Below are 22,580 nucleotides of genomic sequence, written 5' to 3'. Positions count from 1 at the left end.
AATACGGCAAGTACTGTCGGGCTCTCGAGACCAAAGCCTTGTGGGGTACAGTATCTTCATGCGGGCAACTCATGGTTGTCGGACACGATAATCAGATGACAATCTTGGACAGGAACACAGGCGTCCAGTTCGTTGAAATACGACAAGATATACATTGGGATCATCAACCATGGCCTAACTATGCACTCCGGAAATTCCGGGGTCCATGTATTTCTCTTGTGACTGAAAACAGCGCTCTTGAAACTCTGGCCGGTATCCTCCACATCCCTAAAGAAGTCTTGATGCCGTCTGCTCCCTGTTCTCAACCACAAACACTTAGTTTCATTCCCAAACTCGGGGTAGACAAGATAGAAAGGTGGATTCGATGGCGGGGCCAGAACCTTCTAAAACTTCCAATAGAATACCGTCTTGAGGAGTTAATAGTAGTAGGTTCTCAGATTATTACAGCATTTAGGTCAAAACAACTTGTTGTTATTTCATTTTCAGAGGATGAAGTTTTAGACTTATTATTTAATAAGGAGGTATTAAATAGCACTAATATTTAAATAGAAATGTCAGAATAAATACAAAAAATAGGTCACAATGAGTATGCAGCACTTATATATCTCTTAAGGAATGAGTCCCTCTTCTCCACCTTGTTTCGGCGTGCTTTCTATTCCTATCTGGGTTGATAGCCTCTTGGGTGATGTGAAACAGCTCTGTGCTGTGGTCTATTATAGCATGGCGTGAAGCTGCAATAGCCGGCGTAAAGCTTTTGTCGCAAATCTGAGTTTGCTGTCTGTCAATGTCGCATCTAGTCTAGACATACTACAACCAAAAACCAAGCTGAATCATATCACAGCTTTCGCCTCCTAATCCGAGCAGCGACCTTCCCCTTAGGAGGAATAGTTCCAAATGGAAAGTAATCCATATTGGGTCTAACCTTACTCGCCGCTTCAGGGTCAACAAGTTCAATGTCAAATGCACGCAGAGCGACCGCCACAGCAGCTATGAGTTCCTGTTTGGCGAAGAATCGACCAGGACACATTTTCGTTCCGCCCCCATAAGGATACCAATATCCCTGCGTTCCATCAATAGTAGAGCGCGCTTTACGGTCATCCTCTGAGGTACGCTTTGCAGGCTTTTCGGCAGAAGTGGTTGGTCGAACTGGGCCGCTGGCTGGGTCATTCTCGTAGACCAGAAATCTCTCTGCCCAGAACGATTCAACGGGGTGCTCTTCGACTCCGCCAGGCTGTACATGTCCGGTATTCCAGAAATCGGGATCGTGGCCGCCGACCCAGGATGAAGATAGCATGCCGACGCCTTTCTTCAACTGCCATTTTCCGAATTTGAGATTAGAAATGATGGATGTTCGTCCAACGGGTGAAGCAACGCGGAGACGTAAGGTCTCGAGGTAGATGGAATTGATCAGGGGGCCGGAGCAGAGCTTATCGATTTCGAATGATAGAGACTTGTCGATGAATGAAGGTTGCATCTCGGCCATTACTCTGTCTTTCAGGTCCTTGTCGAGCAATATATCAAGGAGGATCCACATGCCCGCGGGAATGGCATTAGCATTTACCCTGCAAATCATTAGCCGGGCCCTTGGGTTAGTAGAGTACTCGACTTACGCCCACATGAGCCCTAGATCAAGAGCAGCGCCACCTCGCGGGGTCATCCCAACGCTCTGGAACATTTTCTGTCTAGCACTCATCAACCGTGTACCAAACTCCGATGTCCAATCCTTCTTGACGACACCGTCTTCATCAGTAAAGTCAAACAGCTGGTTTCCGTACTCGTGGTACCGCAGCATGCTCTCGACGCACTTGTCTCTGGCCGCATAACTCTTCGGAACAAGCCATCGAGGCATCCGCTTGAAGAGGCTGGGAAGATGATAGTCAAACAACCAAAAGTCTTCAAGGAAGTTTGGTGAGATCTCAAGAAACTTATCGCCGCATAGAGCAGTTATTGCGGCGCGGAGAAGATTGTTTTTGAGCCACTCGTAAAGATCATCGACCTCAGTCCAATCGTCCTCATTCAACCTGGTATCTTTCTCAATAATATCAGAGTAGACCTCAACAAACTTTGCAGTCATTGAATTCAGTGGCCCTCCTGTCAAAAGAGCATGTAAATCACGATGCTGAACAAAGTCAAATCTCTTCAATGGGTCAACATGTCCAAACTGAGAATCCTCATCAACATAGATCGGCATATCAGACTCTGGCAAGCCAAACGCATCTCGAACAGTCATGACACCAAGAGACTTGGTAGTCAAGTGTCGCGACGCCTTGAAGAGTTCAATGATAGGCTGGCCATGAGGGATGAAGTACATAGGCTCTGCGCCAACAAAGATACGAAGCGGGACTTTGCCGAATTTGGATCTGGACCCGGAGATCAGTGGAGGAAGAACTTATCGGTCCGGGAGAACTTACAGAATAGATGATAAAAAGCGCTCAGTGTCAAAAGCGAAGCCAATAGTGTTGCCTACGTATGGAATCCAGTACGGAACCCTCGGGGGCTCTCGTGCGCTTTGGCCATGCTGATAGCCCTTGTTGCCGAAGGACGTGAAGATGTATGTCACGATGAAGGGGAGAACTACGAGGCTGAGAACTTTGAAGTAGCTTATTGCCTCTGTCGCTGAGCCTGGATTGGCTGCGGCAGTCTCCGTCGCGTTCATTGTGCAACGGCGGATACGTTGAGTGGTTGAAGGGTGAGACAATGGTTGGAAGCTGACATTGTTTGATTGCCATTTTGACCGCTATCGAAAGAAAGTGATTTGATTGGTGAGGTGGGAGATTTGATGTAACTTACTGAGAAGGGTTAGCGTGTACGGGACCCTCGAAGGCTAATGTGAAGTTGGATAACCTAGAGTGTATGATTTGAAACTGATTTTATGTCTTAATCCTGGCAATAGGACTAGACATTTGAAACCGGGGAAATAAAATGATAGAGTTTATTTTTACGGATCGATATAGGTTCTACAAAAGCACAAGTATTAATTATTGTATAAGCATGATGGGAACGGTTCTGAAACTGGAGTATCATTGCGGCGACGATACCATCAGTCGAGAAAAGTCAGATAAGACTTAGGGATTAATATGCTATACTTTTCAAAATGGGTTAAAAACCGATTATTCCCAGTAGACCTATCAACGGCATTCTTCCAGAAGCAATCCTTCCCGCCGATGCGCTTGGCATGTGTAATACATGCATGACCAATTCCGCAACCTCAAGCTCAAGATTAGCCTTGAACTCAATCTCACCATTTCCGTATTTACATGTAACCTTCCATCCCCGTCGCCATTCCACAATGCACTTTTGTCCTCCTGATCGCGTGATTTCCCTAACAAAAAGTCCATCAAAATTGTGCAAAACCAACAAACGTTCCCCCATAGATAAGATAGTGAATGCCGTTATCCGTGCGTGACCCCACAGCGTGCCCCTGAGTAACTTCCCATATCGGACTAATCGCATCATGATCTGCATACGGGATACGGAAAATGCCCCAAATCGAGAAGCTCGGCGCCAAGAACCCCGGAGGCCTTTTGTTCAACACCGAGACCTTTTGTGAATCGACATCTCCATTTCTTTGCCGTGTTATCCAGAGGCGCGTGAACTTGACAGTTCGTGATAAGTGATAACAAGTGAATATGTAGATAAATGAGCCAAATTCACATAGATCAGAAGTTTTATCTGTCATCCAGTCTCTGGTCTTGTCAAGTCGTTCTTTTGTTTGATAGGTGCTCCACGTCACCATGTATATCTCCTCCCAAAACCTGGTACTCGCCTTATCGGCGCTGCCTTCAGCATTTGGCAAATCCTTCTCTCACCATGCTGAAGCTCCTCAAGGCTGGCAAGTCCAGAAAGCCGCCAAAGTCGCTTCCAACACGCAGCATGTCTTCAGTCTTGCACTAACCATGCAAAATGTCGACCAGCTCGAATCAAAGCTTCTTGACCTTTCCAGCCCCGACAGCGCCAACTACGGCAACTGGCTGTCCCACGATGAGCTCACAAGCACTTTCTCTCCTTCCAAGGAGGCGGTGGCTAGTGTGACAAAGTGGCTCAAGTCAAAGGGCATCAAGCACTACAAGGTCAACGGTGCTTTCATTGACTTTGCTGCTGATGTTGAGAAGGCCAATACGCTTCTCGGAGGTGACTATCAGTACTACACCAAGGATGGTCAGACGAAGCTGAGAACGCTGTCTTACTCCATTCCTGATGATGTCGCTGGCCACGTTCAATTCGTTGATCCTAGCACAAACTTCGGTGGCACCGTTGCGTTCAACCCTGTGCCTCACCCCTCGCGCACCCTCCAAGAGCGCAAGGTCTCTCCCTCCAAGAGCACCGTTGATGCTTCATGCCAGACAAGCATCACCCCTTCTTGCCTCAAGCAGATGTACAACATTGGAGACTACACTCCTGATGCCAAGTCTGGAAGTGAGATTGGTTTTAGCAGCTTTCTCGGCCAGGCTGCTATTTACTCTGATGTCTTCAAGTTTGAGGAGCTGTTTGGCATTCCTAAGCAGAACTACACCACTATCCTGATCAACAATGGCACCGATGATCAGAATACTGCGCATGGAAACTTTGGAGAGGCTAACCTTGATGCTGAGAACATTGTCGGAATTGCTCATCCTCTTCCTTTCAAGCAGTACATTACTGGAGGTTCACCGTGAGTTTCACCTATGCTGGATTACATGTGGAGTTACTGACCCGCGCAGACCTTTCGTTCCCAACATCGATCAGCCCACCGAGAAGGATAACCAGAACGAGCCCTACGTGCCTTTCTTCCGTTACCTCTTGGGCCAGAAAGATCTCCCAGCCGTCATCTCCACTTCCTACGGCGATGAAGAAGACGTAAGTTTCATCATCTAGTTCCTGATACAAGTGCCATCTAACTCTGAAACAGAGCGTTCCTCGTGAGTATGCTACACTCACCTGCAACATGATCGGTCTTCTCGGTCTCCGTGGCATCAGTGTCATCTTCTCTTCCGGTGACATCGGTGTCGGTTCTGGCTGCCTTGCTCCCGACTACAAGACCGTCGAGTTCAACGCCATCTTCCCCGCCACATGCCCCTACCTCACCTCCGTCGGCGGTACCGTCGACGTCACCCCCGAGATTGCCTGGGAGGGATCCTCCGGTGGATTCAGCAAGTACTTCCCCCGACCCAGCTACCAGGACAAGGCCATCAAGAAGTACATGAAGACAGTCTCCAAGGAGACCAAGAAGTACTACGGTCCTTACACCAACTGGGAGGGCCGAGGCTTCCCTGATGTCGCTGGACACAGTGTTGCGCCTGACTACGAGGTTATCTACAATGGTAAGCAGGCTCGAAGTGGAGGTACCAGCGCTGCTGCCCCTGTTTGGGCTGCTATCGTTGGTCTGTTGAACGATGCCCGCTTCAAGGCTGGTAAGAAGAGCTTGGGATGGTTGAACCCTCTTATCTACAAGCATGGACCCAAGGTCTTGACTGACATCACTGGTGGCTATGCTATCGGCTGTGACGGCAACAACACTCAGTCTGGAAAGCCTGAGCCCGCTGGATCTGGTCTTGTTCCCGGTGCTCGATGGAACGCCACGGCTGGATGGGATCCCACCACTGGATACGGAACTCCCAACTTCCAGAAGTTGAAGGACTTGGTTCTTAGCTTGTAAAGTTTATAAACTATTAGAGATAATGAACCTGTCCTGTACTTTATTCTCATGTATGAATAATTCGTCCGTTGACATCAGTTATATATGATTGAAGTAAAACTTTAATCCCACGCTCTTGTGCCAGGTCCTTAATTTCTTGAATCTTTTTCTTCGCCGGGTCGTCCAGAAGTACTTCGGAACAATCCAGTGTCTGAAGATTTCTTAAACGCCCCTGTGGTCCCGTCTCCCTGATGAGATGAAGAATAAAATCCAAGAAAGGCGAGATTTCATCGTCGGAAAGACGTAGCACGTTGGCGGACAAGTTGACGTCCAAGAGTTTGAGATGCTGGATAGATTCCGGTAACCGTACAGGACTTGCTTCTCGAGGTTCCGAACGCACGGCTATATCAATGCCAGATAAATGAGGCATCGGAACGGCGAGGACTTTCAGACAAGTGAGATGGTGGTAGAAATCCTTGAAATCAGCGGGTTTAGAATCGTCTGCCGTATCATCTCCCACCCACTCAACATGACAGTTATCAACAGATAGATGCAACTCCTCCAGAGATTCTGCGTGACGAAGTAGGCTGCTGGCTAGCGTTGTCCAGCTACGCTCATTCTCATCCAGGTCAAATGAGAAGTGAAGATAGAAATGTCTCAAGCTGCTACAAGATCCGAGAAGATCTGAAAGTCCATTACTCGTCAAGGTCGTCTCTTCGATAGTGATAGACTCAATAGACGAGGTCCCCTTCGGAAACGGCATGCAATACCTGTCTTTGATATAGCGCTGCACACTGTCCTCGAGATCGTTGTAATTTTGATCACCGAGTCTGTATGTCTTGAGGTCCTTGAGATGAGGGAGATAGAGAAATGGTGTCAGATATTTGAGCCCAACAATGTGTTCGATATGATTATGTCGAAACTCGAGTTCGCGTAGTTTGGCCAATGGTAGCGGCGCACTTGGTTTGAGGTCTGAACTATCAAAACGAAGAGCCAGCTGTTTTGCAAAGCGCAGAACAAGAGGGCCTTCATCATATCCTGGCGTCGGATCAAAGTCAGGAATCGTCACACTGAGGCTTGTCAGATTGGTAGCCCAAGCCAAGACCAACACGGCGATGGCATCGTCAACGTCCTCGCGGATACGGGCACATAGATATGTTGACTCTGCGAGTGTCGGGACCACTCCTTCAGCTGCCCACGCAAGCATCTGGAGATTCTCGGGTTTCATGGGAACGTAAGCAGCGTCGCGGTCACGACTGCTTTGAAAATATGAAAACGATAGAGTCTTGACTTGTAGACGGTATTCAGGATGTCGCAAGAGCTCGAGCGCTAGTCTTGAAATTGGTGGACATGGTGATTCGCCCTGGTAGTAGCCGTAGAACCCTTCATCGCTCCAGTGACGAACGCGAAGAGGACTGGCGATTTGATTGAAGTGCTTGTTGACGAGAGTGACGTTGAAGATGCTGGAGTGATTAATATCGGAGACGTATGTGAAGATACTCGTGAGTATCTCATTCGGGATATCCTTGAGCTGAGCCATGGGGATCCTCTTCCATCAGATTGATAAATGCGAATGAAAGATATTATTTCGCGCTATTTGGACATGTAAGACGCGAATTAGGCAACAATATCACGTGCTATGACCAGACTGATACACAGAGCTGTGTTAACAAAATGGACTGTAGCTTATTAGAAATAAGAATATGGTCCTTGTAAATGGTTCAATTGATCTAACTTGGTATGACAGCAATGCGGTTAGCACAATATGGTGTAGTGGGTATTCAGGTGACGCAAGTTTTGGAGGCCCAGGACAACTTTCGACACTTTCTGGCCGACTTATTAGACGAATTATAAGACTTTGGAGCTTACTTGTGCATCTTCAAATGAGATATGGTTGTTGTAGCAATTAAAGCTCTTACAGGCCTCGGACTCACTGCAACTGCAGTTCAGACTTGGTTAGAAACTAGCGTAGGTCATAGAGCCATACCATATGATATGGATTCCTAACAACTACATATAGAAGCTACAGTATTGTAATACTAGCATCGGAATTTGGGGGAAGGAAATTAATGCCACTGTAACTTATAGCAGTGTGAGGAAGGATGGCCGACTTGCCCTCAACGATGTAAGTCAACTTAGGAAAAGTCGGCGGATCCACGCTCTCGCTTTGTTGGCAAGCTTTCATATGGCCTAGCTGAAAATAGAGCGGGAGTTAGAACCGGTAGTTATTATCAGCCCTAATCTGTAGCCAGGCAAGCTCAGCTCCCGACGGGATGACGAGGCATCCGCGCATCAGCAACGTAGACAGATTTCCCCGATCCGACGGTGTCCTCGCACTCCGGCGGCAGTTACCCCGAGTCTCCGCGCCCTTATCAAAAACTTAATTGAGCAAAATTGCGTAATAGGCAGTCATTTTAAACATGTGATGGCTATGAAGCTATCGTTAGTCATGCTCCCAAGACCCAGTCAGATCATGACATGTCTCGCAAGCTAAACCCAATTTCGACATCTCTATCAAACGGAGTTTATCTCTATGGACGATTTAGCACCTACGGGTCCCTGCATATCAGCATCTGTTAGTAAATACCTCAAACCATGCTTCAAAATGGTCAAGACCAAGGTAGATCTTAATTTGACGTTATCGGCGAATACCCACGTGGCTCCAGAGATAAAAACCCAACGGGCTTTAGCCAGCCTTGCGCTCCGTTTTCACGTGTCAGTGACACTTGTGTCATGAGGCTAAAAAAAAAGTGGCATGTCATTATAAAATTTTTAATATGGAAATGTTGGGAAATCAGTCGTTGGGAACAGCGGTGCAATTTTTCGCCCGTGTCTCATGACCATTTTACGTATTCTATGTCAGCCTATTTGCCATTGTGAAATTCATAAAGAGGCGTGATGGGATCGCTACGATGAATGACCTTACTGGAGGTCAACTATGCTTTGTTACTTATCTTATCAACCCTGTCAATAAATATGGACTTGGAAGACGATCCCAAAACCACTATTTTGCAGCCACAGAAGCCACCGAGATTTAGGAATCTCGGTCTAGCTCTGCGAGTGTTAGCTCTCCTTATTTCGATCTCCGGCATTGTGGTTGCAGCTATTCCTGCATCAAGGAACGCCGTCGCTATCGGAATACTAGGTCCTGCAGTAAGTCTACTATGACTCTTTATCAAGCTATTGGCTAACCAGTCAGTTCATCACGGCGCTCTGCTGGGCATTGATAGAACTCGTCTGCTCAGTGACCAAGACTCTCCCAACCATTCGCCCATCATTCAGCCTCGTTATTCATTGCTTCATTGCCCTTGGATCAATTGCTTGCCTTGCTTGTTTCGGATGGTTCCAAGATTGGTGGCCTGGGGGCAGCGCTCTCGATAACGATACTGAACCATCAGAGCCTTTGTTCCTTGCCGCACTGACGCTTGCCTGTGTGTCGACGTAAGTTCCGTCTGTCTCATTTCACAAGTGCCTTTTCTAATTTTTATGTCCGCGCTTAGGGTCGTTGAAATCAGCCTCTGTATTATTGGCCTTATCGAGTGACTTGTTGAGGATGACCTTCACACACCAGACGGAACGAACGATGATGTAATGATAGATGTTGGAGGTTGAATGTAATGATTTATTGATGAATTGGCATTTATTGGAGTATGGTTGACATCCTTCAAGGATTTTGTCAGGATATCAAGAATGACCGCCTGGGGCCCTAGAATGTTGGAAAATTGTACTTATTTCCCTGATCTATTTACTTAGACTATAAACATTTGGACTAATCTTTAATTGTTCTTTGTGTGTCGCAACTGCTTCGACCTGTGTTATCCTTTTCTATGTGCTTCCGACTCTTCTCGCGGATATCTCGGATGATCTTCCTCCAACGCTCCGGGCCGATGACATCTAGTGCTTATCTTTGCTTATAATCACTGTGCGACGCCGCTATGTCTTAGGTGAGATTACCTGGAATCGGTAATCATGGAGCGACATTTAATGTGACGTGACACGAGCACTAAACAAGTCAAGCCACCTTATAAGAGGCTTTTAGACATCAACCTAAGAGACATTCACCTTCAGCCTTTTTCATTACTCAAGAGGGCCGTACGAAAAGCCGCCAGCATCCATGGATATGAAGAAACAGCGCATCGTCATTGCAGGCGGAGGCTTAGGAGGTCTCACTGCAGCGTGCCGATTGGCACGCGACGGCCACAAAGTCGACCTATTCGAGAGATCACAATCGCTATCCACCGCGAGCGGAGCCATTTTTGTGAGATCAAATGGCGTCAGATGTTTCTACAGATGGCAGATGCGCGAAGCCTTTGAAGCTGTGACTGCCCCGATCAAAGAGCACGAGACTCGGAATGGCAACACGAACGAGCTGTTGCATACTCTCAATCCTGGGATTTACTCTGAGTTTCCGGAGTGGTCCACTGACCGCCAAACGCTGCAGACTGTTCTGTATGATGAAGCGTGCAAAGCCGGGGCCAAGGTTCATTTTGGAAACGAGATCGTCACGGTTGAGGAAGACGACCAAGCCGCGTATGCAACTTGCAAGGATGGCACCAGAACCACGGCAGATTTGATCTTAGCAGCCGATGGAATATCCTCTCGTCTGCGGTCTCAGGTTCTTGCTCATGTTGACCCGTCTCGCCTCACCGTGATTCGAGCGCCTTCGACACATTACCCAACTGAGATTCCAGCCAAGATGCTCGCCAACGACGATAGGACCAAGTCTCTCCGTGAACAGCCCGAGTCAGAGAACGGCATCATGTGGGCTGGCCATGGCGCATATGCCATTGGCAAGTACAACCATCTTCGAGGCCTGTTCAACATTATGTTCTCGATTCAACACGGTGCTGCAGATAGTGAAGCCAGCGAACAAAAGCTCTTTGACGCGACCGATGACAGTGAAGTGGTTAAGAAGTTCTTCTCTTCGTTTAATCCTACGGTCGTTGCTTTGGCAAATATGGTGCAGAGCTGCTCCCGCTGGCGGCTAGCTAGACTGGAGCCCCTCGATACGTGGTCGAGTCCGAAACGGAGGTTAGTTCTTCTTGGAGACTCGGCGCATGCTATGCTTCCGAACTTGGCGGAAGGGTTTAGCTCTATTGTCGAGGACATCGATGCCTTATCCATTCTACTTTCAGAGAGCAGTGAAGACGTGCCAGGAACAATTGAGGCGTGGGAGAAGATTCGTATTCCTCGGGTAACAAGGCTTCAGAATGGCTCGACGTGGAACTACAAATTGTACAACTCTGGCAAGCCACCCGGATCGGAGTTAACGGACGAGCAGAGGGCGTTATCCATGGGTGGAGGTGACGGCAATGCACCATTCAACACACTGCCTTTTGATAAGTGGATGTTCGATTACGACACGGCTAAAGAGGTAAGTAACACTTTCTTATCAATGATCGTACGGGGCAAAATCCTAATAGTGACCAGGTTAGACTTGCAATGAAAGCCGAGTTATCATGATTCAGTACACTACAAGATAGCGTAGCAGGCCAAAGCTTAGTGATAGTTCTTGGTATTACTAGCAATAAACTGCAGTTGATGATGTTTGGCCTATTGCGAGCTCGAAGGAATGTAGAGTCTATTAAGACCAAAGAAAGGAATTGTGCTCCAATGAAAGCCTATCAGTCTCCAAGCTGCTACAAAAGGTGCCCATACCATCTCACAATGTATTCATTAAAACCATTCTTATATAATCGATGAGTTTTATCAAGATGAGCTCCAAACTCATGCAAGTTGTAGACATTGTGAGGACCAGGATAGCCATTCACGCAATCTCGACACATGTATTTTGTACATCCTAGGGCTCCCTTCGACATGAGACCAGAGAACACCGCCCAAGCTGAGGATGTGAGACTCGAGGAGCTGAAAGCTGCCTGCCTTGCGTGCTTGATCCTTCCAGCCGCAGTCGTACACGAAGGTGCAAGAGGATGTTTGACGCATAGACGACACCATCGAGCTGCTCCTTCGGCTTATCAAAGTGCTAATACATGATGGAACCTTCTCAATCGCCAAAGCATGATATGTAGTGAAATCAACTCTATTGTTATCTATTATAGCTCTATTACCTTAGCTATCAAAGTTGCGGTACGGGCATTGAACCGATTCGTTCTTGTCCTGCAGGCACAACTGGCGGGCCTCGCTAGTGCCAACTGCGCCGTAAGCGGTCAGATCTGGGCTGACGCCTATAGTATCGTACTTCTGCAACAGGTTCCGAACTTTGTTTTGTGCAGCCTTTCGTTTCTCGGGAGTTCCAAGCAGATTGTCCAGGACCCATTTCGGCTGCAGGGCTATTACCGGCACGCTCATATGTCTGCTCCAGCGTTTCTGATGCGCTGGCGTTAACATAACCGGAAACACCGGCTCTCCATTGAAGCAAAAAGTCCATTTAGTATCCTCTGTGTCTTGCGGAATATCGTCTGGCCAAGCCTTTGGGTCGCAGATACGAAGGCCTCGAAGCATGTCCCAGAAGGTACGGTTATGCTCTTCGACAGTCCGCTGCTTCTCGGAGGGGGCGCCGATGATGACGAGGGACGTATTAGGACCCAGAGAGGTTGATATACGCAGATAGGAGGCTAGACATAGAGCTACCTTGCGTACATTACGGGGCTCTGATGGGTTGTCCGACTCGAGGAATACATAGCGATGATCGTCTGATCGATAGCCCATGGTGGCGTATACGCAAGGAAATGTCTTCGTTCCCCTTCCCCTGGCTAATATTGTGTTCCTAAAATCCTGGTATGCAAGGCCTTGCCAAGAATTCTCGTTGAAACGACTCTCAACTTCGTTTCTATTGGCATGTCAGCCTTACAAGTACAACGAATGAGTATTTCACGAACCTCGTCAGCAGCTCCGCATGTGAATGTGACCGGATGTCCTTAACGTCATGGCTGCGTAAGGCGGCCACCTCCTGTTCTGTCGTAGACGTCACGAGTTTGAAGCCATTCGTGAGAAATCTCAACTTCTTTATGAACCGATTGAGAGGAGCTTTTCGAAATTGCATCAGCCTAGAAACCACCGTAAAGGCAACGGCAAGGATAACGGCGTTGATTGCGAGCTGCATGGTGATGACAAATTGAGGATGTGGAAATAGCACGTCATATGTTAAAAGAGAGGTATCTCAGGACAACGCGCAAAATCTCAGTTCAGCACCAATTTTAAGTGAACATGGCTCAACTTATATGTAATGCAATAGTGGCAACGTGAAAACGTGCATAGTACCAACAGCACAGAGTATAAGCCGAATGTCATTGACGTGAATTGACTGAAGTGCTAGGATCGGCAGCTAGTCTTCGATCGAGCTGTCAGGCTTCTGGGAAAGATCCGTGGCATGGAACCCCTGATAGCGTCATGGTTATTGCTGACATTGTGTGGTTTATTGATAGAACTCATTAAATCAATATGATGTATGCGCCAAGCGATGATGCACACATATATCCCTGCCGGAACTTTTCCTCCGAGATGTACATAGGCTGTAAACCACTTGGAGGTTAGTTGCGGGATGCAAACATCAGCTGTCAGGTCCACCAACTCAAAAGAATAGCGCAGGATAAGTTTTTTCAGCTTGTCGTCTGATCAGGGCATAGACAACTTCACTGTAGTTCTTCGTGCATAGTGCAGGCGTCTACTATGGGCTCCCCCAGATTGTTCAGCGCTTGATGCTAGCGCTGCCGGGATGACAGATCGAGTCTGGGGAAAAGTGGATCCTACGGGTTGTTAAAGCATGAGCCGCTGAGGTCATGGCCCTTGATCGTCGCATCATCGACAGTGGAATGCTGTTGTCACCACCTGATCAACATTACCGTGAGATCTCGTAATATTCATCACAGCTAATAAGCAAATCAACTGCTATGGGTTAGGTGACTCAGCTGATTGATCAGGATCCAGTAAATGATCTACGCTAGATGGAAAGGAAAGCCGTAAAGCCTTTTTATGCTTCTATAAAGATCAAGTCTTAATTAGGCATAGCTTTTATGTCTAATGATGTGAGGCTTGCAGTAGAGCAAAACTAGCCGTGATGAATATTACGAGATGTTATGGTAATCTGCCGACTATTAAGGATGCTGAACACTACAAAGTCATAGAATATCTCGTAGCACGATAACCGTTCCGTGTTTAGAACAGCTTCCATATTTGCCATTTGATTCATCGTTCATATAAATTCAAGGCTTAATTTACCATACTCGGCGGATCACAGCCCCTGCGGAGCTCCCGGAATGGAGGATACTAGACAATTACCCGATGGCATCATCGAACTTGCGCCGCGGACAGGAACTTCCTTCGTTGTCAACAAGGGCCAACGCCTAACAGTAATCGATCCAAAGGGCGGTCAAGTCTCTGACCTTGTGGCATTCAACCAACACGACACAGACGAAGTCATCTCCAACGGACGCACATTTGACTATGCAGACACAATATACCTGACAACCAACCACCCGCTGTACTCAAACCGCAGCAATATCATGCTCAAAATAGTCGATGACACTTGCGGACGTCACGACTTTCTACTTACGCCGTGTTCTAAAGATACCTTTCGCATCATATACGGCGACAAAGAGCCGCATCACGGCTGTTTCGGCAACCTTTCTCTGGCGCTAAGCAAACATGGCATCGCGCCAGACCGCATTCCATGCGCTTTCAACTGCTTCATGAATGTGCCTGTAGACGGCAAGACAGGCAAGTTTACAGTGGAACCGCCTATCAGTAAGGCTGGTGATCACATCGACTTTGTCGCGGAGATGGACCTTATTGTTGCCATTACTGCCTGTTCAGCCGGCAAGTCCAATGGCGGTAGCTTTAAACCCATTCAATACAAGATAGTTTAAAGAACAAATGAGAGCAATTCTAGGTATGCATCCCTTCACAAGCCTTCTGTGGTTTCACAAAGGGACTCAGAAAGGACAGTGGTGATGCTGATATTTGACGGCGCGTCATTGATCTTCTCAAATATTTTACTCGAGCTTACAAGCGCAAGGGTAAACTGCAAAAGGCCCCGGCTGCTTTCTACCCGTCCCCAAAATAGACGATACTAAGCTATCATGTAATTTGTCAAAGATTAAAGTATCGAACGTCATCTGACAGTACATTATTGGATGTAGGCGTGGAGGGACGGGTAGGAAGAGATGATGCCTACACAGCCGATCGATCACTAATCCGGCTGCGGCCCGTCGGATCGATCGACTACGGACCCGATGCAAGGGCTCTGATGTGTCCCCTATCTAGGCTGTCCCTTTCACCTTCTTTCCTGCGACCTTTCTCAAGATACATGCATAGGACTTTGAACCGTGGTCATTGACAGCAGCTTCTTTGTCGTAGACACTGTGTCATACTCGTGAATTGTGATGACTCGCTCTGCATCATCCACACAGGCATCTTTAGAAAACACAATGCCAAACAAAGGCTCACTTCAAGATGCTGTGCAGGGGAAAGGAGTTCATATCGACAGCGACAGTCATATCTGCTGGGATGAAGATGCTGACCAACACCCCCGGAACTGGAACTTCGGAACAAAGACATATACCGCCGCCCTGATATGCTGGTTGGAGATGTACATGACGGCAATCAGCTCCTCTGGGGTCAGTTTGGTTACTGCCACAGATAAGTCTCTGCTAACGATGTTCCAGACGGCTACTGCAGACTCAGCACGGGAGGAGTATGGTGTAAGCAGAACGATGGCTTATTTCGCCTTCGTCACTATGTAAGCTTCGAGGCAGATTAGGGCGTCAATAACTTTTCTAACTTTGAAAAACAGATACTTGATGGGCCAAACCATAGGTAGTATATTCTGCTCACCCATCTCGGAGGTATTTGGACGACGAACCATATACATACTTGCGGCAACCATATTCTGCATATCCTCAGCTATAGTGGCCGCGGTGCCGTCAATAATCGGCGTCTACTTTGGTCGCTTCTTCCAAGGGGTGGCTGCGGCGATACCCGCAACTGTCGCTTTTGGCAACTTTGACGATATGTACAATGCTGAGCATAGAATCTGGGTCGTCTATGTGTATACCATCCTCGGTATGTTGGGGCTTGCGCTGGGCCCTATCTACTCGACATACATCACTTCGAGCATAGGCTGGTAAGTCTAGATGAAGGCGACATGCTTGCTGGACTGACGATGAACTAGGCGTTGGGTATACTACATCTCTACAATGGTCATGGGTGCCACTTCCGTTGCGTGCCTCTTCACAAGAGAGTCAAACGCAAGCCAATTACTCGACAAAATTGTCAAACAAATACGAGAAGAGACTAGCATTGAGGACGTAAAATCTAGCAATGCTGAAGGAGAAAGGTTTACCGTGGCTGCCTTCGCACAGAACGCTCTCTTACGCCCCTTGCGGTTTCTTGTTACCGATCCTCTGGTATTCTTCTGCGCCGTACTATGCGCCATCGCATTTGGTCTCATCTACGGCTTGACAGAATCATTGACCATCGTCTACACCGCGCCGCCCTTCAACTTTTCGCAAAACAGCTCCAGCCTCGCATTCCTTGCCATTGCGATAGGCGAGGTGCTCAATATCCTACCCCGGATCTACGACGCCCATACATACAAGAAATACCGCAGAACACACCGACGCATCCTCCCAGAGAGCAAAATAACCTCGTTCGCCATCGCAGCTCCGTCTCTCGCCATCGGCCTGTGGCTCTTCGCCTGGACCATTCCACCGCGGGTCACGCATGTTTCTTGGCCTGTGAGCATGATTGGTCTGGTAATGATCGGATTCAGTCTCAACGATTTTACTTACGTGCTTTTCGGATACGCTACTGATAGTTATGGTGAATATGCTGCCAGCGCTGTCAGTGCCATCAGCTTGACGCGCACGCTGACTGCTGCGGTCTTTCCGCTCTTCACGCATCAGATGTATACGGGGCTGGGCAGCAATGTTGCAACGAGTATCTTGGCGGCGGTGGCGAGTCTGTTTGCCTTTACACCGTTCTTGTTCTTGAGATATGGACAGAGATTGAGACATCGAAGCAAGTTTGCGGCGGATGATGAGCAGGCTCTGGAGCTGGAGAACCTTCACATGAAGAATAAGGATTAAAGGTTGCCATTTCTGTAAACTTGTTCGAATACTGGGACGTCTGCCAACGTCCTTTTATAAGAGAATAAATAAACAGTACAAGTAGGCTTGATGGACATTGGAAAGCTCCCCCTGTTACACAAATCTTTATTGAAAGGTGATATGATGAGGAATGTCTACAGCCCGATGAGTGCCACGTGGCATCATCAGTCAGACTGGAAAATTCTCACAACCCGTTAGGCCTTACTTAAACATGAGTCGTTGGGTAGAAACGCATTGTAAATCTGCAATATGCTAGAGATCAGGCGCACGATGATGGTTTAATTGCGAGATACAGGCTTTTAGCTGAAACCACTGCACTTGGCCAGTGTCTTTTATCATGCTTGTAATATGACCCAGCCTTGATAAACATATTAATGTATGTAACTGCTCGAATCCAAACCTTCATCACTGAAATTGTGTCACCCTCGTCTTGCTCTCTTAGGTCCGGCTGCAGGATCGACAATAGGAGGATATGGGTCAGGCATCATACCCATTGTCTCCCAAGCATTACCTCCTCCATGAGATAAGTTAGTAAATGTGAATTCGATGCCCTTCTCCCGCGCTAGTTCTTTGACCGGATCATATATGTTCTCGTCTATTCCACCGTAGACAAATAACCATAACTCCAAAGTTTTCAGCGCACCAAAACGTTGACCAGGTCCGCATGCCTTTAACACTGTGCACAGTATTTCAACATACCCCAGAATTTGTGGCTGATAACTCGCAAGATCGCACTCGAGACCAAGATACTCAAGTGATCTCGGTAGACAATCCAGCATTTTCTCGTTTCGTGAAATATCATGGAAGTAGAGGACATGAATATCCATAGTAAGGCGCTTGAGCTTGTTCATCTGTTGAAAGCACTCTTTGAAACAATTTAGACCAGTATGAGACGTGTATTCTAAGCTCCCGTCAGTGTGCCTGAAGCGGTGTGTCTCAAGATTGAACGCAAGCTCCTCCAAAGATGCTGCATGGAGTAGCAACGCCTGCCGAGTGAGAGGGGCGCTATTATGTCCCTCGCTAGTCATTCTGGCGGGGTTTCCACAAGTAAAAGCGAGTTTCTTCAGTCGTTTACAGGCGCTGACAACTGTGAGCAGTCCATGGCTTGTGAGGCAAGCGGCTTCTAAAAACAACTTCTCAATAGGCGAAGTCCCGACAGGAAAACGCGTCTCGTAGATATCAGAGTCCAAGCTCAGTTTGGCATGTTCATTCCGATCCTTCTCATCCGAGATGCTCTTGATCGGTATCTCGTCAGATAATGCCGAGAGAGCAAGAGTTTTGACTTTTGGAAGGTGAAAAAATGGTGCCGCACATTGAATATGTCCGGGGTCGTCGTCATCGTACCATCTGAGCACAACGAGCTGGAGGTTCTCTAATGGCCGTTGAGGACCACTATGCTTGAGAGCCAAAGACACAAGTTTTAACACCAACAGTCTTGACTCTTGATAGTACGGAATCATAAGGTCAAGGCTCTCGATTCTGGTACATAGAACTAAGAGAAGTGCTGCTACAGGGTCTATGCATCCATTGAGCAATCCTTCGCACCAGCTAGGATCAATAGCAAGCTCTGGGAAACGTTGACGTGCTGCTACAGCAAGTTCCTCAAGCTCGCCATCCCCAGCCCAGGGGTCGTCTTCCTCGATAGTAATCAGGTCATCGAAGACAATTGATTTGACATTCCTTTGGAGGTAAGGATTTCGAAGAAGATGCACTGAAAAGCGAGCAGGTGCATGTTTGTGTAAGATCGATGGATGGAAAGGCCAATGGCAGACGAGAAGCGGTGAGGCAATTCTATGTAGCCTCTTATTGACATATATGACTTCGAAGAGCGCTAGACGATCCGAATCGCATATCAAGGTGCAAACATGAGTGAGTATCTCATCTGGGAGTTCAAGCAGTTGTCCCATTATGCGTGTCGTAAGACGTGTCGTGAGTGAAATCGACAGAGTATTGCGGGGTTGATGAGACTGAGATGAGATGACATTGTCACGTGCCAATTCGCATATATTAGAGGGTGAAGAATTCTGGTGTTCAAGATGTTGCACATTAAAGCAGTTTGAACAGTTTTATAAATTGAACTATATAATGAAGAAATATGTAAATCGAGAAAACAGTGTCAAAGGCGACTGAGAAAACTCTACTACTTGGTCTACTTCTCAGCCTTGACATCAAAGCGGTCCAGGTTCATGACCTTGGTCCACGCAGAAATGAAATCCTTCACAAACTTCTCCTTCGCATCAGCGCTACCGTAGACCTCAGAAATAGCACGCAGCTCAGCGTGAGATCCGAAAACAAGATCAGCGCGGGTAGCAGTCCACTTGACGGACTTGGTGGCACGGTCAGTGCCAGTCCAGAGCTCACCCTGGCTGTCCTTCTTGGCCCATGAGTAGGCTGGGGAGAGAAGGTTGACGAAGAAGTCGTTGGTGAGTTGGCCCTTCTTCTCGGTGAGAATACCGTTGGATGAACCGTCGTAGTTGGCGTTCAAGGCACGGAGACCACCGACAAGGACAGTCATCTCAGGAGGAGTAAGGGTAAGAAGAGCAGCGCGGTCGACAAGGATCTCCTCAGTGCGAGCACGGGCAGTTCCATGTCCGTAGTTGCGGAAACCATCAGCAAGAGGCTCAAGGTAACCGAACTGAACGAGATCAGTCTGGTTCTGAGTAGCATCAACACGGCCAGGAGTGAATGGAACCTCGACGTCCTTGAAGCCAGCAGCCTGGGCAGCCTTCTCAATAGCAGCAACACCACCGAGGACAATCAGATCAGCGAGAGAAACCTTCTTGGAGCCGGACTTGGAATTGAAGTCCTTCTGGACCTTCTTCAGGGCAGAGAGGACCTGCTTGAGCTGCTTGGGGTTGTTGCTGACCCAGTTGACCTGAGGCTCAAGAGCAATACGGGCACCGTTGGCACCACCACGCTTGTCAGTTCCACGGAAAGTAGAAGCAGAGTTCCAAGCAGTAGAAACAAGCTTAGAAACATCAAGACCATCAGCAGAGAGGATAGCAGACTTGAGGTTAGAAATATCAGCCTCGCCAATGATGTCGCCCTTTCGCTCAGGGAGAGGATCCTGCCAGATAAACTTCTCCTTAGCGACCTCGGGGCCAAGGTAGCGAGAGACAGGACCGAGATCACGGTGGAGGAGCTTGTACCAAGCGCGGGCGAAAGCAGCGTTCAACTCCTTGGGGTTGTCGTGCCAGCGCTTGCAGATCTTGAGGTACGTGGGGTCGTTGATGAGGGCGAGATCGCTGGTGAGCATGGTGGGGCGGCGGAACTTGCCCTTGACGAAGGGGTCGGGGTACTCGAGTTTGCCGTTGAGAGCTTCCCATTGCTTGTGACCTGCGGGGCTCTCGACGAGGGTCCAGTTGTTGCCGAGAAGAGACTTGAGGAAGTGGTTGCTCCACCTGGGACTTGTTAGTAAGAGGTGAGAGTAGAATGTAGGGAGAGGAACGTACTTGGTGGGAGTGGTGGACCAGATAACCTCAAGACCGCTGGTCATCTGGTCAGGACCGTTACCCTCGTTGACGCTGTTGTGCCAGCCAAGACCCATCTCTCCAAGGTCAGCAGCCATGGGCTCAGGGCCAATGTTCTTGGCAGGAACAGCACCATGAGTCTTGCCCAGGGTGTGACCACCAATGATGAGAGCAGCAGTCTCCTCATCGTCCATACCCATACGGCCAAAAGCAGTTCGGATATCAAGAGCAGAGGCCTTAGGATCAGAGCTTCCATCAGGACCCTCGGGGTTAACATAAATGAGACCAAAGTGCGTAGCACCAAGAGGCTTCTCGAGCTTATCGGCACGCTCGTAAATGTCTGTGCTACCGTTGTAGCGAACGTCGTTACCCTTGGGGACAAAGGTGGACTCGGCACCCCAGTAGATGGACTCATCGGCCTCCCAGGTGTCAGCGCGACCACCGGCGAAACCAAGGGTCTCGAAGCCGCTGTGCTCGAGAGCGACGTTGCCGGCGAGGACCATCAAGTCAGCCCATGAGATCTTGCTGCCATACTTTTGCTTGATAGGCCCTGTGATTTGTTAGACTTTGGGGGTTTGTGTGACGGCTGTGTAACGTACAGAGCAGACGGCGAGCCTTGTCCAGGTTCTGGTTGTCGGGCCAGCTGTCGAGAGGAGCAAATCGTTGTTGACCCTGTGGATATCAGCAAAACACTTGAGAATATGACATTGAGTTCATGACTCACCATTCCGGAGCCACCTCGGCCGTCCATTGCGCGGTAGGTACCAGCGCTGTGCCATGACATGCGGATGAAGAGACCGCCATAGTTACCATGGTCAGCAGGCCACCAATCCTGAGAATCAGTGAGAAGCGCATTGAGATCCTTCTTCAAAGCAGCAACTACCAAAACAGTCAGCAAAAATCCTCCAATCCCAGGATGAGTGAAACTTACAGTCCAGAGACTTGAAAGCCTCAGTGTAGTCGAAATCAGCACCCAATGGGTTATACTGAGGCGAAAACTGCCTCAAGACATCCAACCTCAAAGCACAAGGCCAAAAGTCCCTGGATCGGGTACCGCCACCAGCCTGGTTGCTAGCGACGCGGCAGATGCCAAAGTCCTCGGGGATTTCTCTCGGGGGAACAAGATTAGTGTCTGTGGCGCGCTTGGCAAAGGGGCAGCCCTGGCTAGCGGCCAGAGGCACGAGGCCAGAAGCCAGCAGAAGTGATTGTACGTGCATGGCTAAGAGTATGTGCTGTGAGGTGTGAACAGACAGACGAACAGACTAGAAAATGGGCGGATATATGTTTGGTTTTGTACCCGTAGTCAAGAGGAGAGAAAAAGAAGGTTACAGTGACGATCTACAGGGGCTGCTACAGCGCCAAGTCGGCAGTGTCAGTGGTATAGGGCCTTATGCAACAGGTCAGACGCTCGGATTAGCAATCGAGGCTCAGTTGCAGTGCATCTTAGTCTAGCCATTCGCGCATGGATCAAGGCCAGGCCAGGGTTTAGCAGTGCTGCGGTATCACAAGGATAAACCCAGCCTTTTCTTGCCTCTTCTAAGCAGTGTAATCCACACCAACGTCACTGACCCCTCTTGGATGTTTCTCAGATAGTGATAGGCGGTGACGATACTGGAATCAGATGTCTCGTCCGTGGATTTGTTCTTGTGGAGACGGAGAAATCTTGGGTGCTAAGGCAAAAAGATCCCTGATAAGCGGCAATGCCAATTGAATCACACGCACCAACTGCCGACAGGGATGGTAAATCACAGGATTTCTATTGGTTTACGTGAGACTTGGTCCATACTGAGAAGGTGGTAGCTTAATATAAACTTTTGGAGAAGAGAGCAGTGAAACACATGGTTTAGAGTTTATCATTTACCCTTGAGGAATTGAACTTATGCACGTTGTTTTCTTTATAATTTTCAGTGGAAGCTGATTAAGCTGTCTCTGTTGGAGATAGATTGGGCAGAATAATTCTCTAATCGCCCTGCCAAGAGGTGATTATCCCACATATGATCCGACTACCCACTCTTGCTCACCCTGCCGTACCGCGACCAATCGGAATATTGTGAAACAGATTAGCTAGGTAAACGATCAATGCCGTGAGCGCGGGCCGGAGTAAAGGTCCTTGAGAGGAGCAGAGGCAAACATCTTTGGGTGCAGTGTCACCTCGGGCTCTTCCCAAGTTCCCGATTACAGTGCAGTACGTAGTAAGCCGAGACAAATTGAGCTGGCCTCGTCTGCTGTACAACCCCGTATTTTGCGAATGCAGATGACTTTTGTGTATCTAATTTGCAAATTATCTGACCGCAGGGCTCGAGCTTGCTGACAATAAGCTCATCTCATCCCTGCCAGTCGCTTGGTCGTCAGCAGTGATCATTCGTCCTTTGATTCGCACAGCTTGTTGCTTGGCTCATTTATCATAACAACAGACCAGAAAAATAAGCA

At 48.3% G+C, this 22,580-nt stretch overlaps 9 protein-coding genes across 9 annotated transcripts; 4 read left to right on the top strand and 5 right to left on the bottom strand.

Annotated features, from left to right (window-relative positions):
- Positions 1–566: 566 nt before the first annotated feature.
- Positions 567–2,681, bottom strand: FOBCDRAFT_324666 (cytochrome P450). The gene is made up of 3 exons (XM_031193315.3): positions 2,412–2,681; positions 1,611–2,360; positions 567–1,562 (listed from the first exon to the last, which is right to left on the bottom strand). Exons 1-3 carry the CDS (start codon positions 2,654–2,656, stop codon positions 836–838), a joined length of 1,722 nt encoding a protein of 573 aa, XP_031029936.2. The 5' UTR covers positions 2,657–2,681; the 3' UTR covers positions 567–835.
- A 1,053-nt stretch (positions 2,682–3,734) lies between these two features.
- On the top strand, positions 3,735–5,635 carry FOBCDRAFT_150715 (peptidase S8/S53 domain-containing protein; the record flags this gene model as incomplete). The annotated part of the gene is made up of 3 exons (XM_031193314.2): positions 3,735–4,651; positions 4,701–4,836; positions 4,889–5,635. 3 exons carry the CDS (start codon positions 3,735–3,737, stop codon positions 5,633–5,635), a joined length of 1,800 nt encoding a protein of 599 aa, XP_031029935.2.
- A 46-nt stretch (positions 5,636–5,681) lies between these two features.
- On the bottom strand, positions 5,682–7,154 carry FOBCDRAFT_245725 (uncharacterized protein; the record flags this gene model as incomplete). Its single annotated transcript, XM_031193313.2, has 1 exon — positions 5,682–7,154. One exon carries the CDS (start codon positions 7,152–7,154, stop codon positions 5,682–5,684), a length of 1,473 nt encoding a protein of 490 aa, XP_031029934.2.
- A 938-nt stretch (positions 7,155–8,092) lies between these two features.
- FOBCDRAFT_245724 (uncharacterized protein) lies at positions 8,093–11,077 on the top strand (the record flags this gene model as incomplete). The annotated part of the gene is made up of 5 exons (XM_059610716.1): positions 8,093–8,189; positions 8,604–8,767; positions 8,868–9,055; positions 9,701–10,988; positions 11,045–11,077. The coding sequence occupies 5 exons, from the start codon at positions 8,093–8,095 to the stop codon at positions 11,075–11,077; spliced, it is 1,770 nt and encodes a 589-aa protein (XP_059466349.1).
- Positions 11,078–11,683: 606 nt separating this feature from the next.
- FOBCDRAFT_282045 (YqcI/YcgG family-domain-containing protein) lies at positions 11,684–12,677 on the bottom strand (the record flags this gene model as incomplete). Its single annotated transcript, XM_031193309.2, has 2 exons — positions 11,684–12,404; positions 12,454–12,677. 2 exons carry the CDS (start codon positions 12,675–12,677, stop codon positions 11,684–11,686), a joined length of 945 nt encoding a protein of 314 aa, XP_031029930.2.
- Positions 12,678–13,830: 1,153 nt separating this feature from the next.
- FOBCDRAFT_209084 (uncharacterized protein) lies at positions 13,831–14,439 on the top strand (the record flags this gene model as incomplete). Its single annotated transcript, XM_031193308.2, has 1 exon — positions 13,831–14,439. The coding sequence occupies one exon, from the start codon at positions 13,831–13,833 to the stop codon at positions 14,437–14,439; it is 609 nt and encodes a 202-aa protein (XP_031029929.1).
- Positions 14,440–15,000: 561 nt separating this feature from the next.
- Positions 15,001–16,659, top strand: FOBCDRAFT_245721 (major facilitator superfamily domain-containing protein; the record flags this gene model as incomplete). Its single annotated transcript, XM_031193307.2, has 4 exons — positions 15,001–15,189; positions 15,238–15,311; positions 15,366–15,695; positions 15,744–16,659. 4 exons carry the CDS (start codon positions 15,001–15,003, stop codon positions 16,657–16,659), a joined length of 1,509 nt encoding a protein of 502 aa, XP_031029928.2.
- A 377-nt stretch (positions 16,660–17,036) lies between these two features.
- Positions 17,037–18,605, bottom strand: FOBCDRAFT_265782 (uncharacterized protein). The gene has a single exon (XM_031193306.3). The coding sequence runs from the start codon at positions 18,585–18,587 to the stop codon at positions 17,100–17,102; it is 1,488 nt and encodes a 495-aa protein (XP_031029927.2). The 5' UTR covers positions 18,588–18,605; the 3' UTR covers positions 17,037–17,099.
- A 127-nt stretch (positions 18,606–18,732) lies between these two features.
- Positions 18,733–21,437, bottom strand: FOBCDRAFT_171409 (peroxidase/catalase). The gene is made up of 5 exons (XM_031193304.3): positions 21,082–21,437; positions 20,875–21,029; positions 20,750–20,822; positions 20,133–20,700; positions 18,733–20,081 (listed from the first exon to the last, which is right to left on the bottom strand). The coding sequence occupies exons 1-5, from the start codon at positions 21,365–21,367 to the stop codon at positions 18,830–18,832; spliced, it is 2,334 nt and encodes a 777-aa protein (XP_031029925.2). The 5' UTR covers positions 21,368–21,437; the 3' UTR covers positions 18,733–18,829.
- Positions 21,438–22,580: the final 1,143 nt, after the last annotated feature.

The sequence above is a fragment of the Fusarium oxysporum genome, chromosome XII (genome assembly GCF_013085055.1).
Source record: "Fusarium oxysporum Fo47 chromosome XII, complete sequence".
Classification (NCBI taxonomy): Eukaryota; Fungi; Ascomycota; class Sordariomycetes; order Hypocreales; family Nectriaceae; genus Fusarium; species Fusarium oxysporum.
Note: the sequence above shows the minus strand (reverse complement) of the source record. Positions and strands in the feature narration are given on the sequence as shown.

Bases quoted from the DNA above. Each gene is read 5' to 3' on its own strand.
- FOBCDRAFT_324666 (XM_031193315.3), bottom strand. From the start codon at position 2,656: ATGAACGCGACGGAGACTGCCGCAGCCAATCCAGGCTCAGCGACAGAG. The intron at 2,361-2,411 runs GTAAGTTCTCCC...CTCCGGGTCCAG, and splicing joins CGCTTTTTATCATCTATTCT to ATCCAAATTCGGCAAAGTCC. The intron at 1,563-1,610 runs GTAAGTCGAGTA...AATGATTTGCAG, and splicing joins GATCTAGGGCTCATGTGGGC to GGTAAATGCTAATGCCATTC.
- FOBCDRAFT_265782 (XM_031193306.3), bottom strand. From the start codon at position 18,587: ATGGGACAACTGCTTGAACTCCCAGATGAGATACTCACTCATGTTTGC.
- FOBCDRAFT_171409 (XM_031193304.3), bottom strand. From the start codon at position 21,367: ATGCACGTACAATCACTTCTGCTGGCTTCTGGCCTCGTGCCTCTGGCC. The intron at 20,701-20,749 runs GTACGTTACACA...AACAAATCACAG, and splicing joins CAAGGCTCGCCGTCTGCTCT to GGCCTATCAAGCAAAAGTAT. The intron at 20,082-20,132 runs GTACGTTCCTCT...AACAAGTCCCAG, and splicing joins TGGTCCACCACTCCCACCAA to GTGGAGCAACCACTTCCTCA.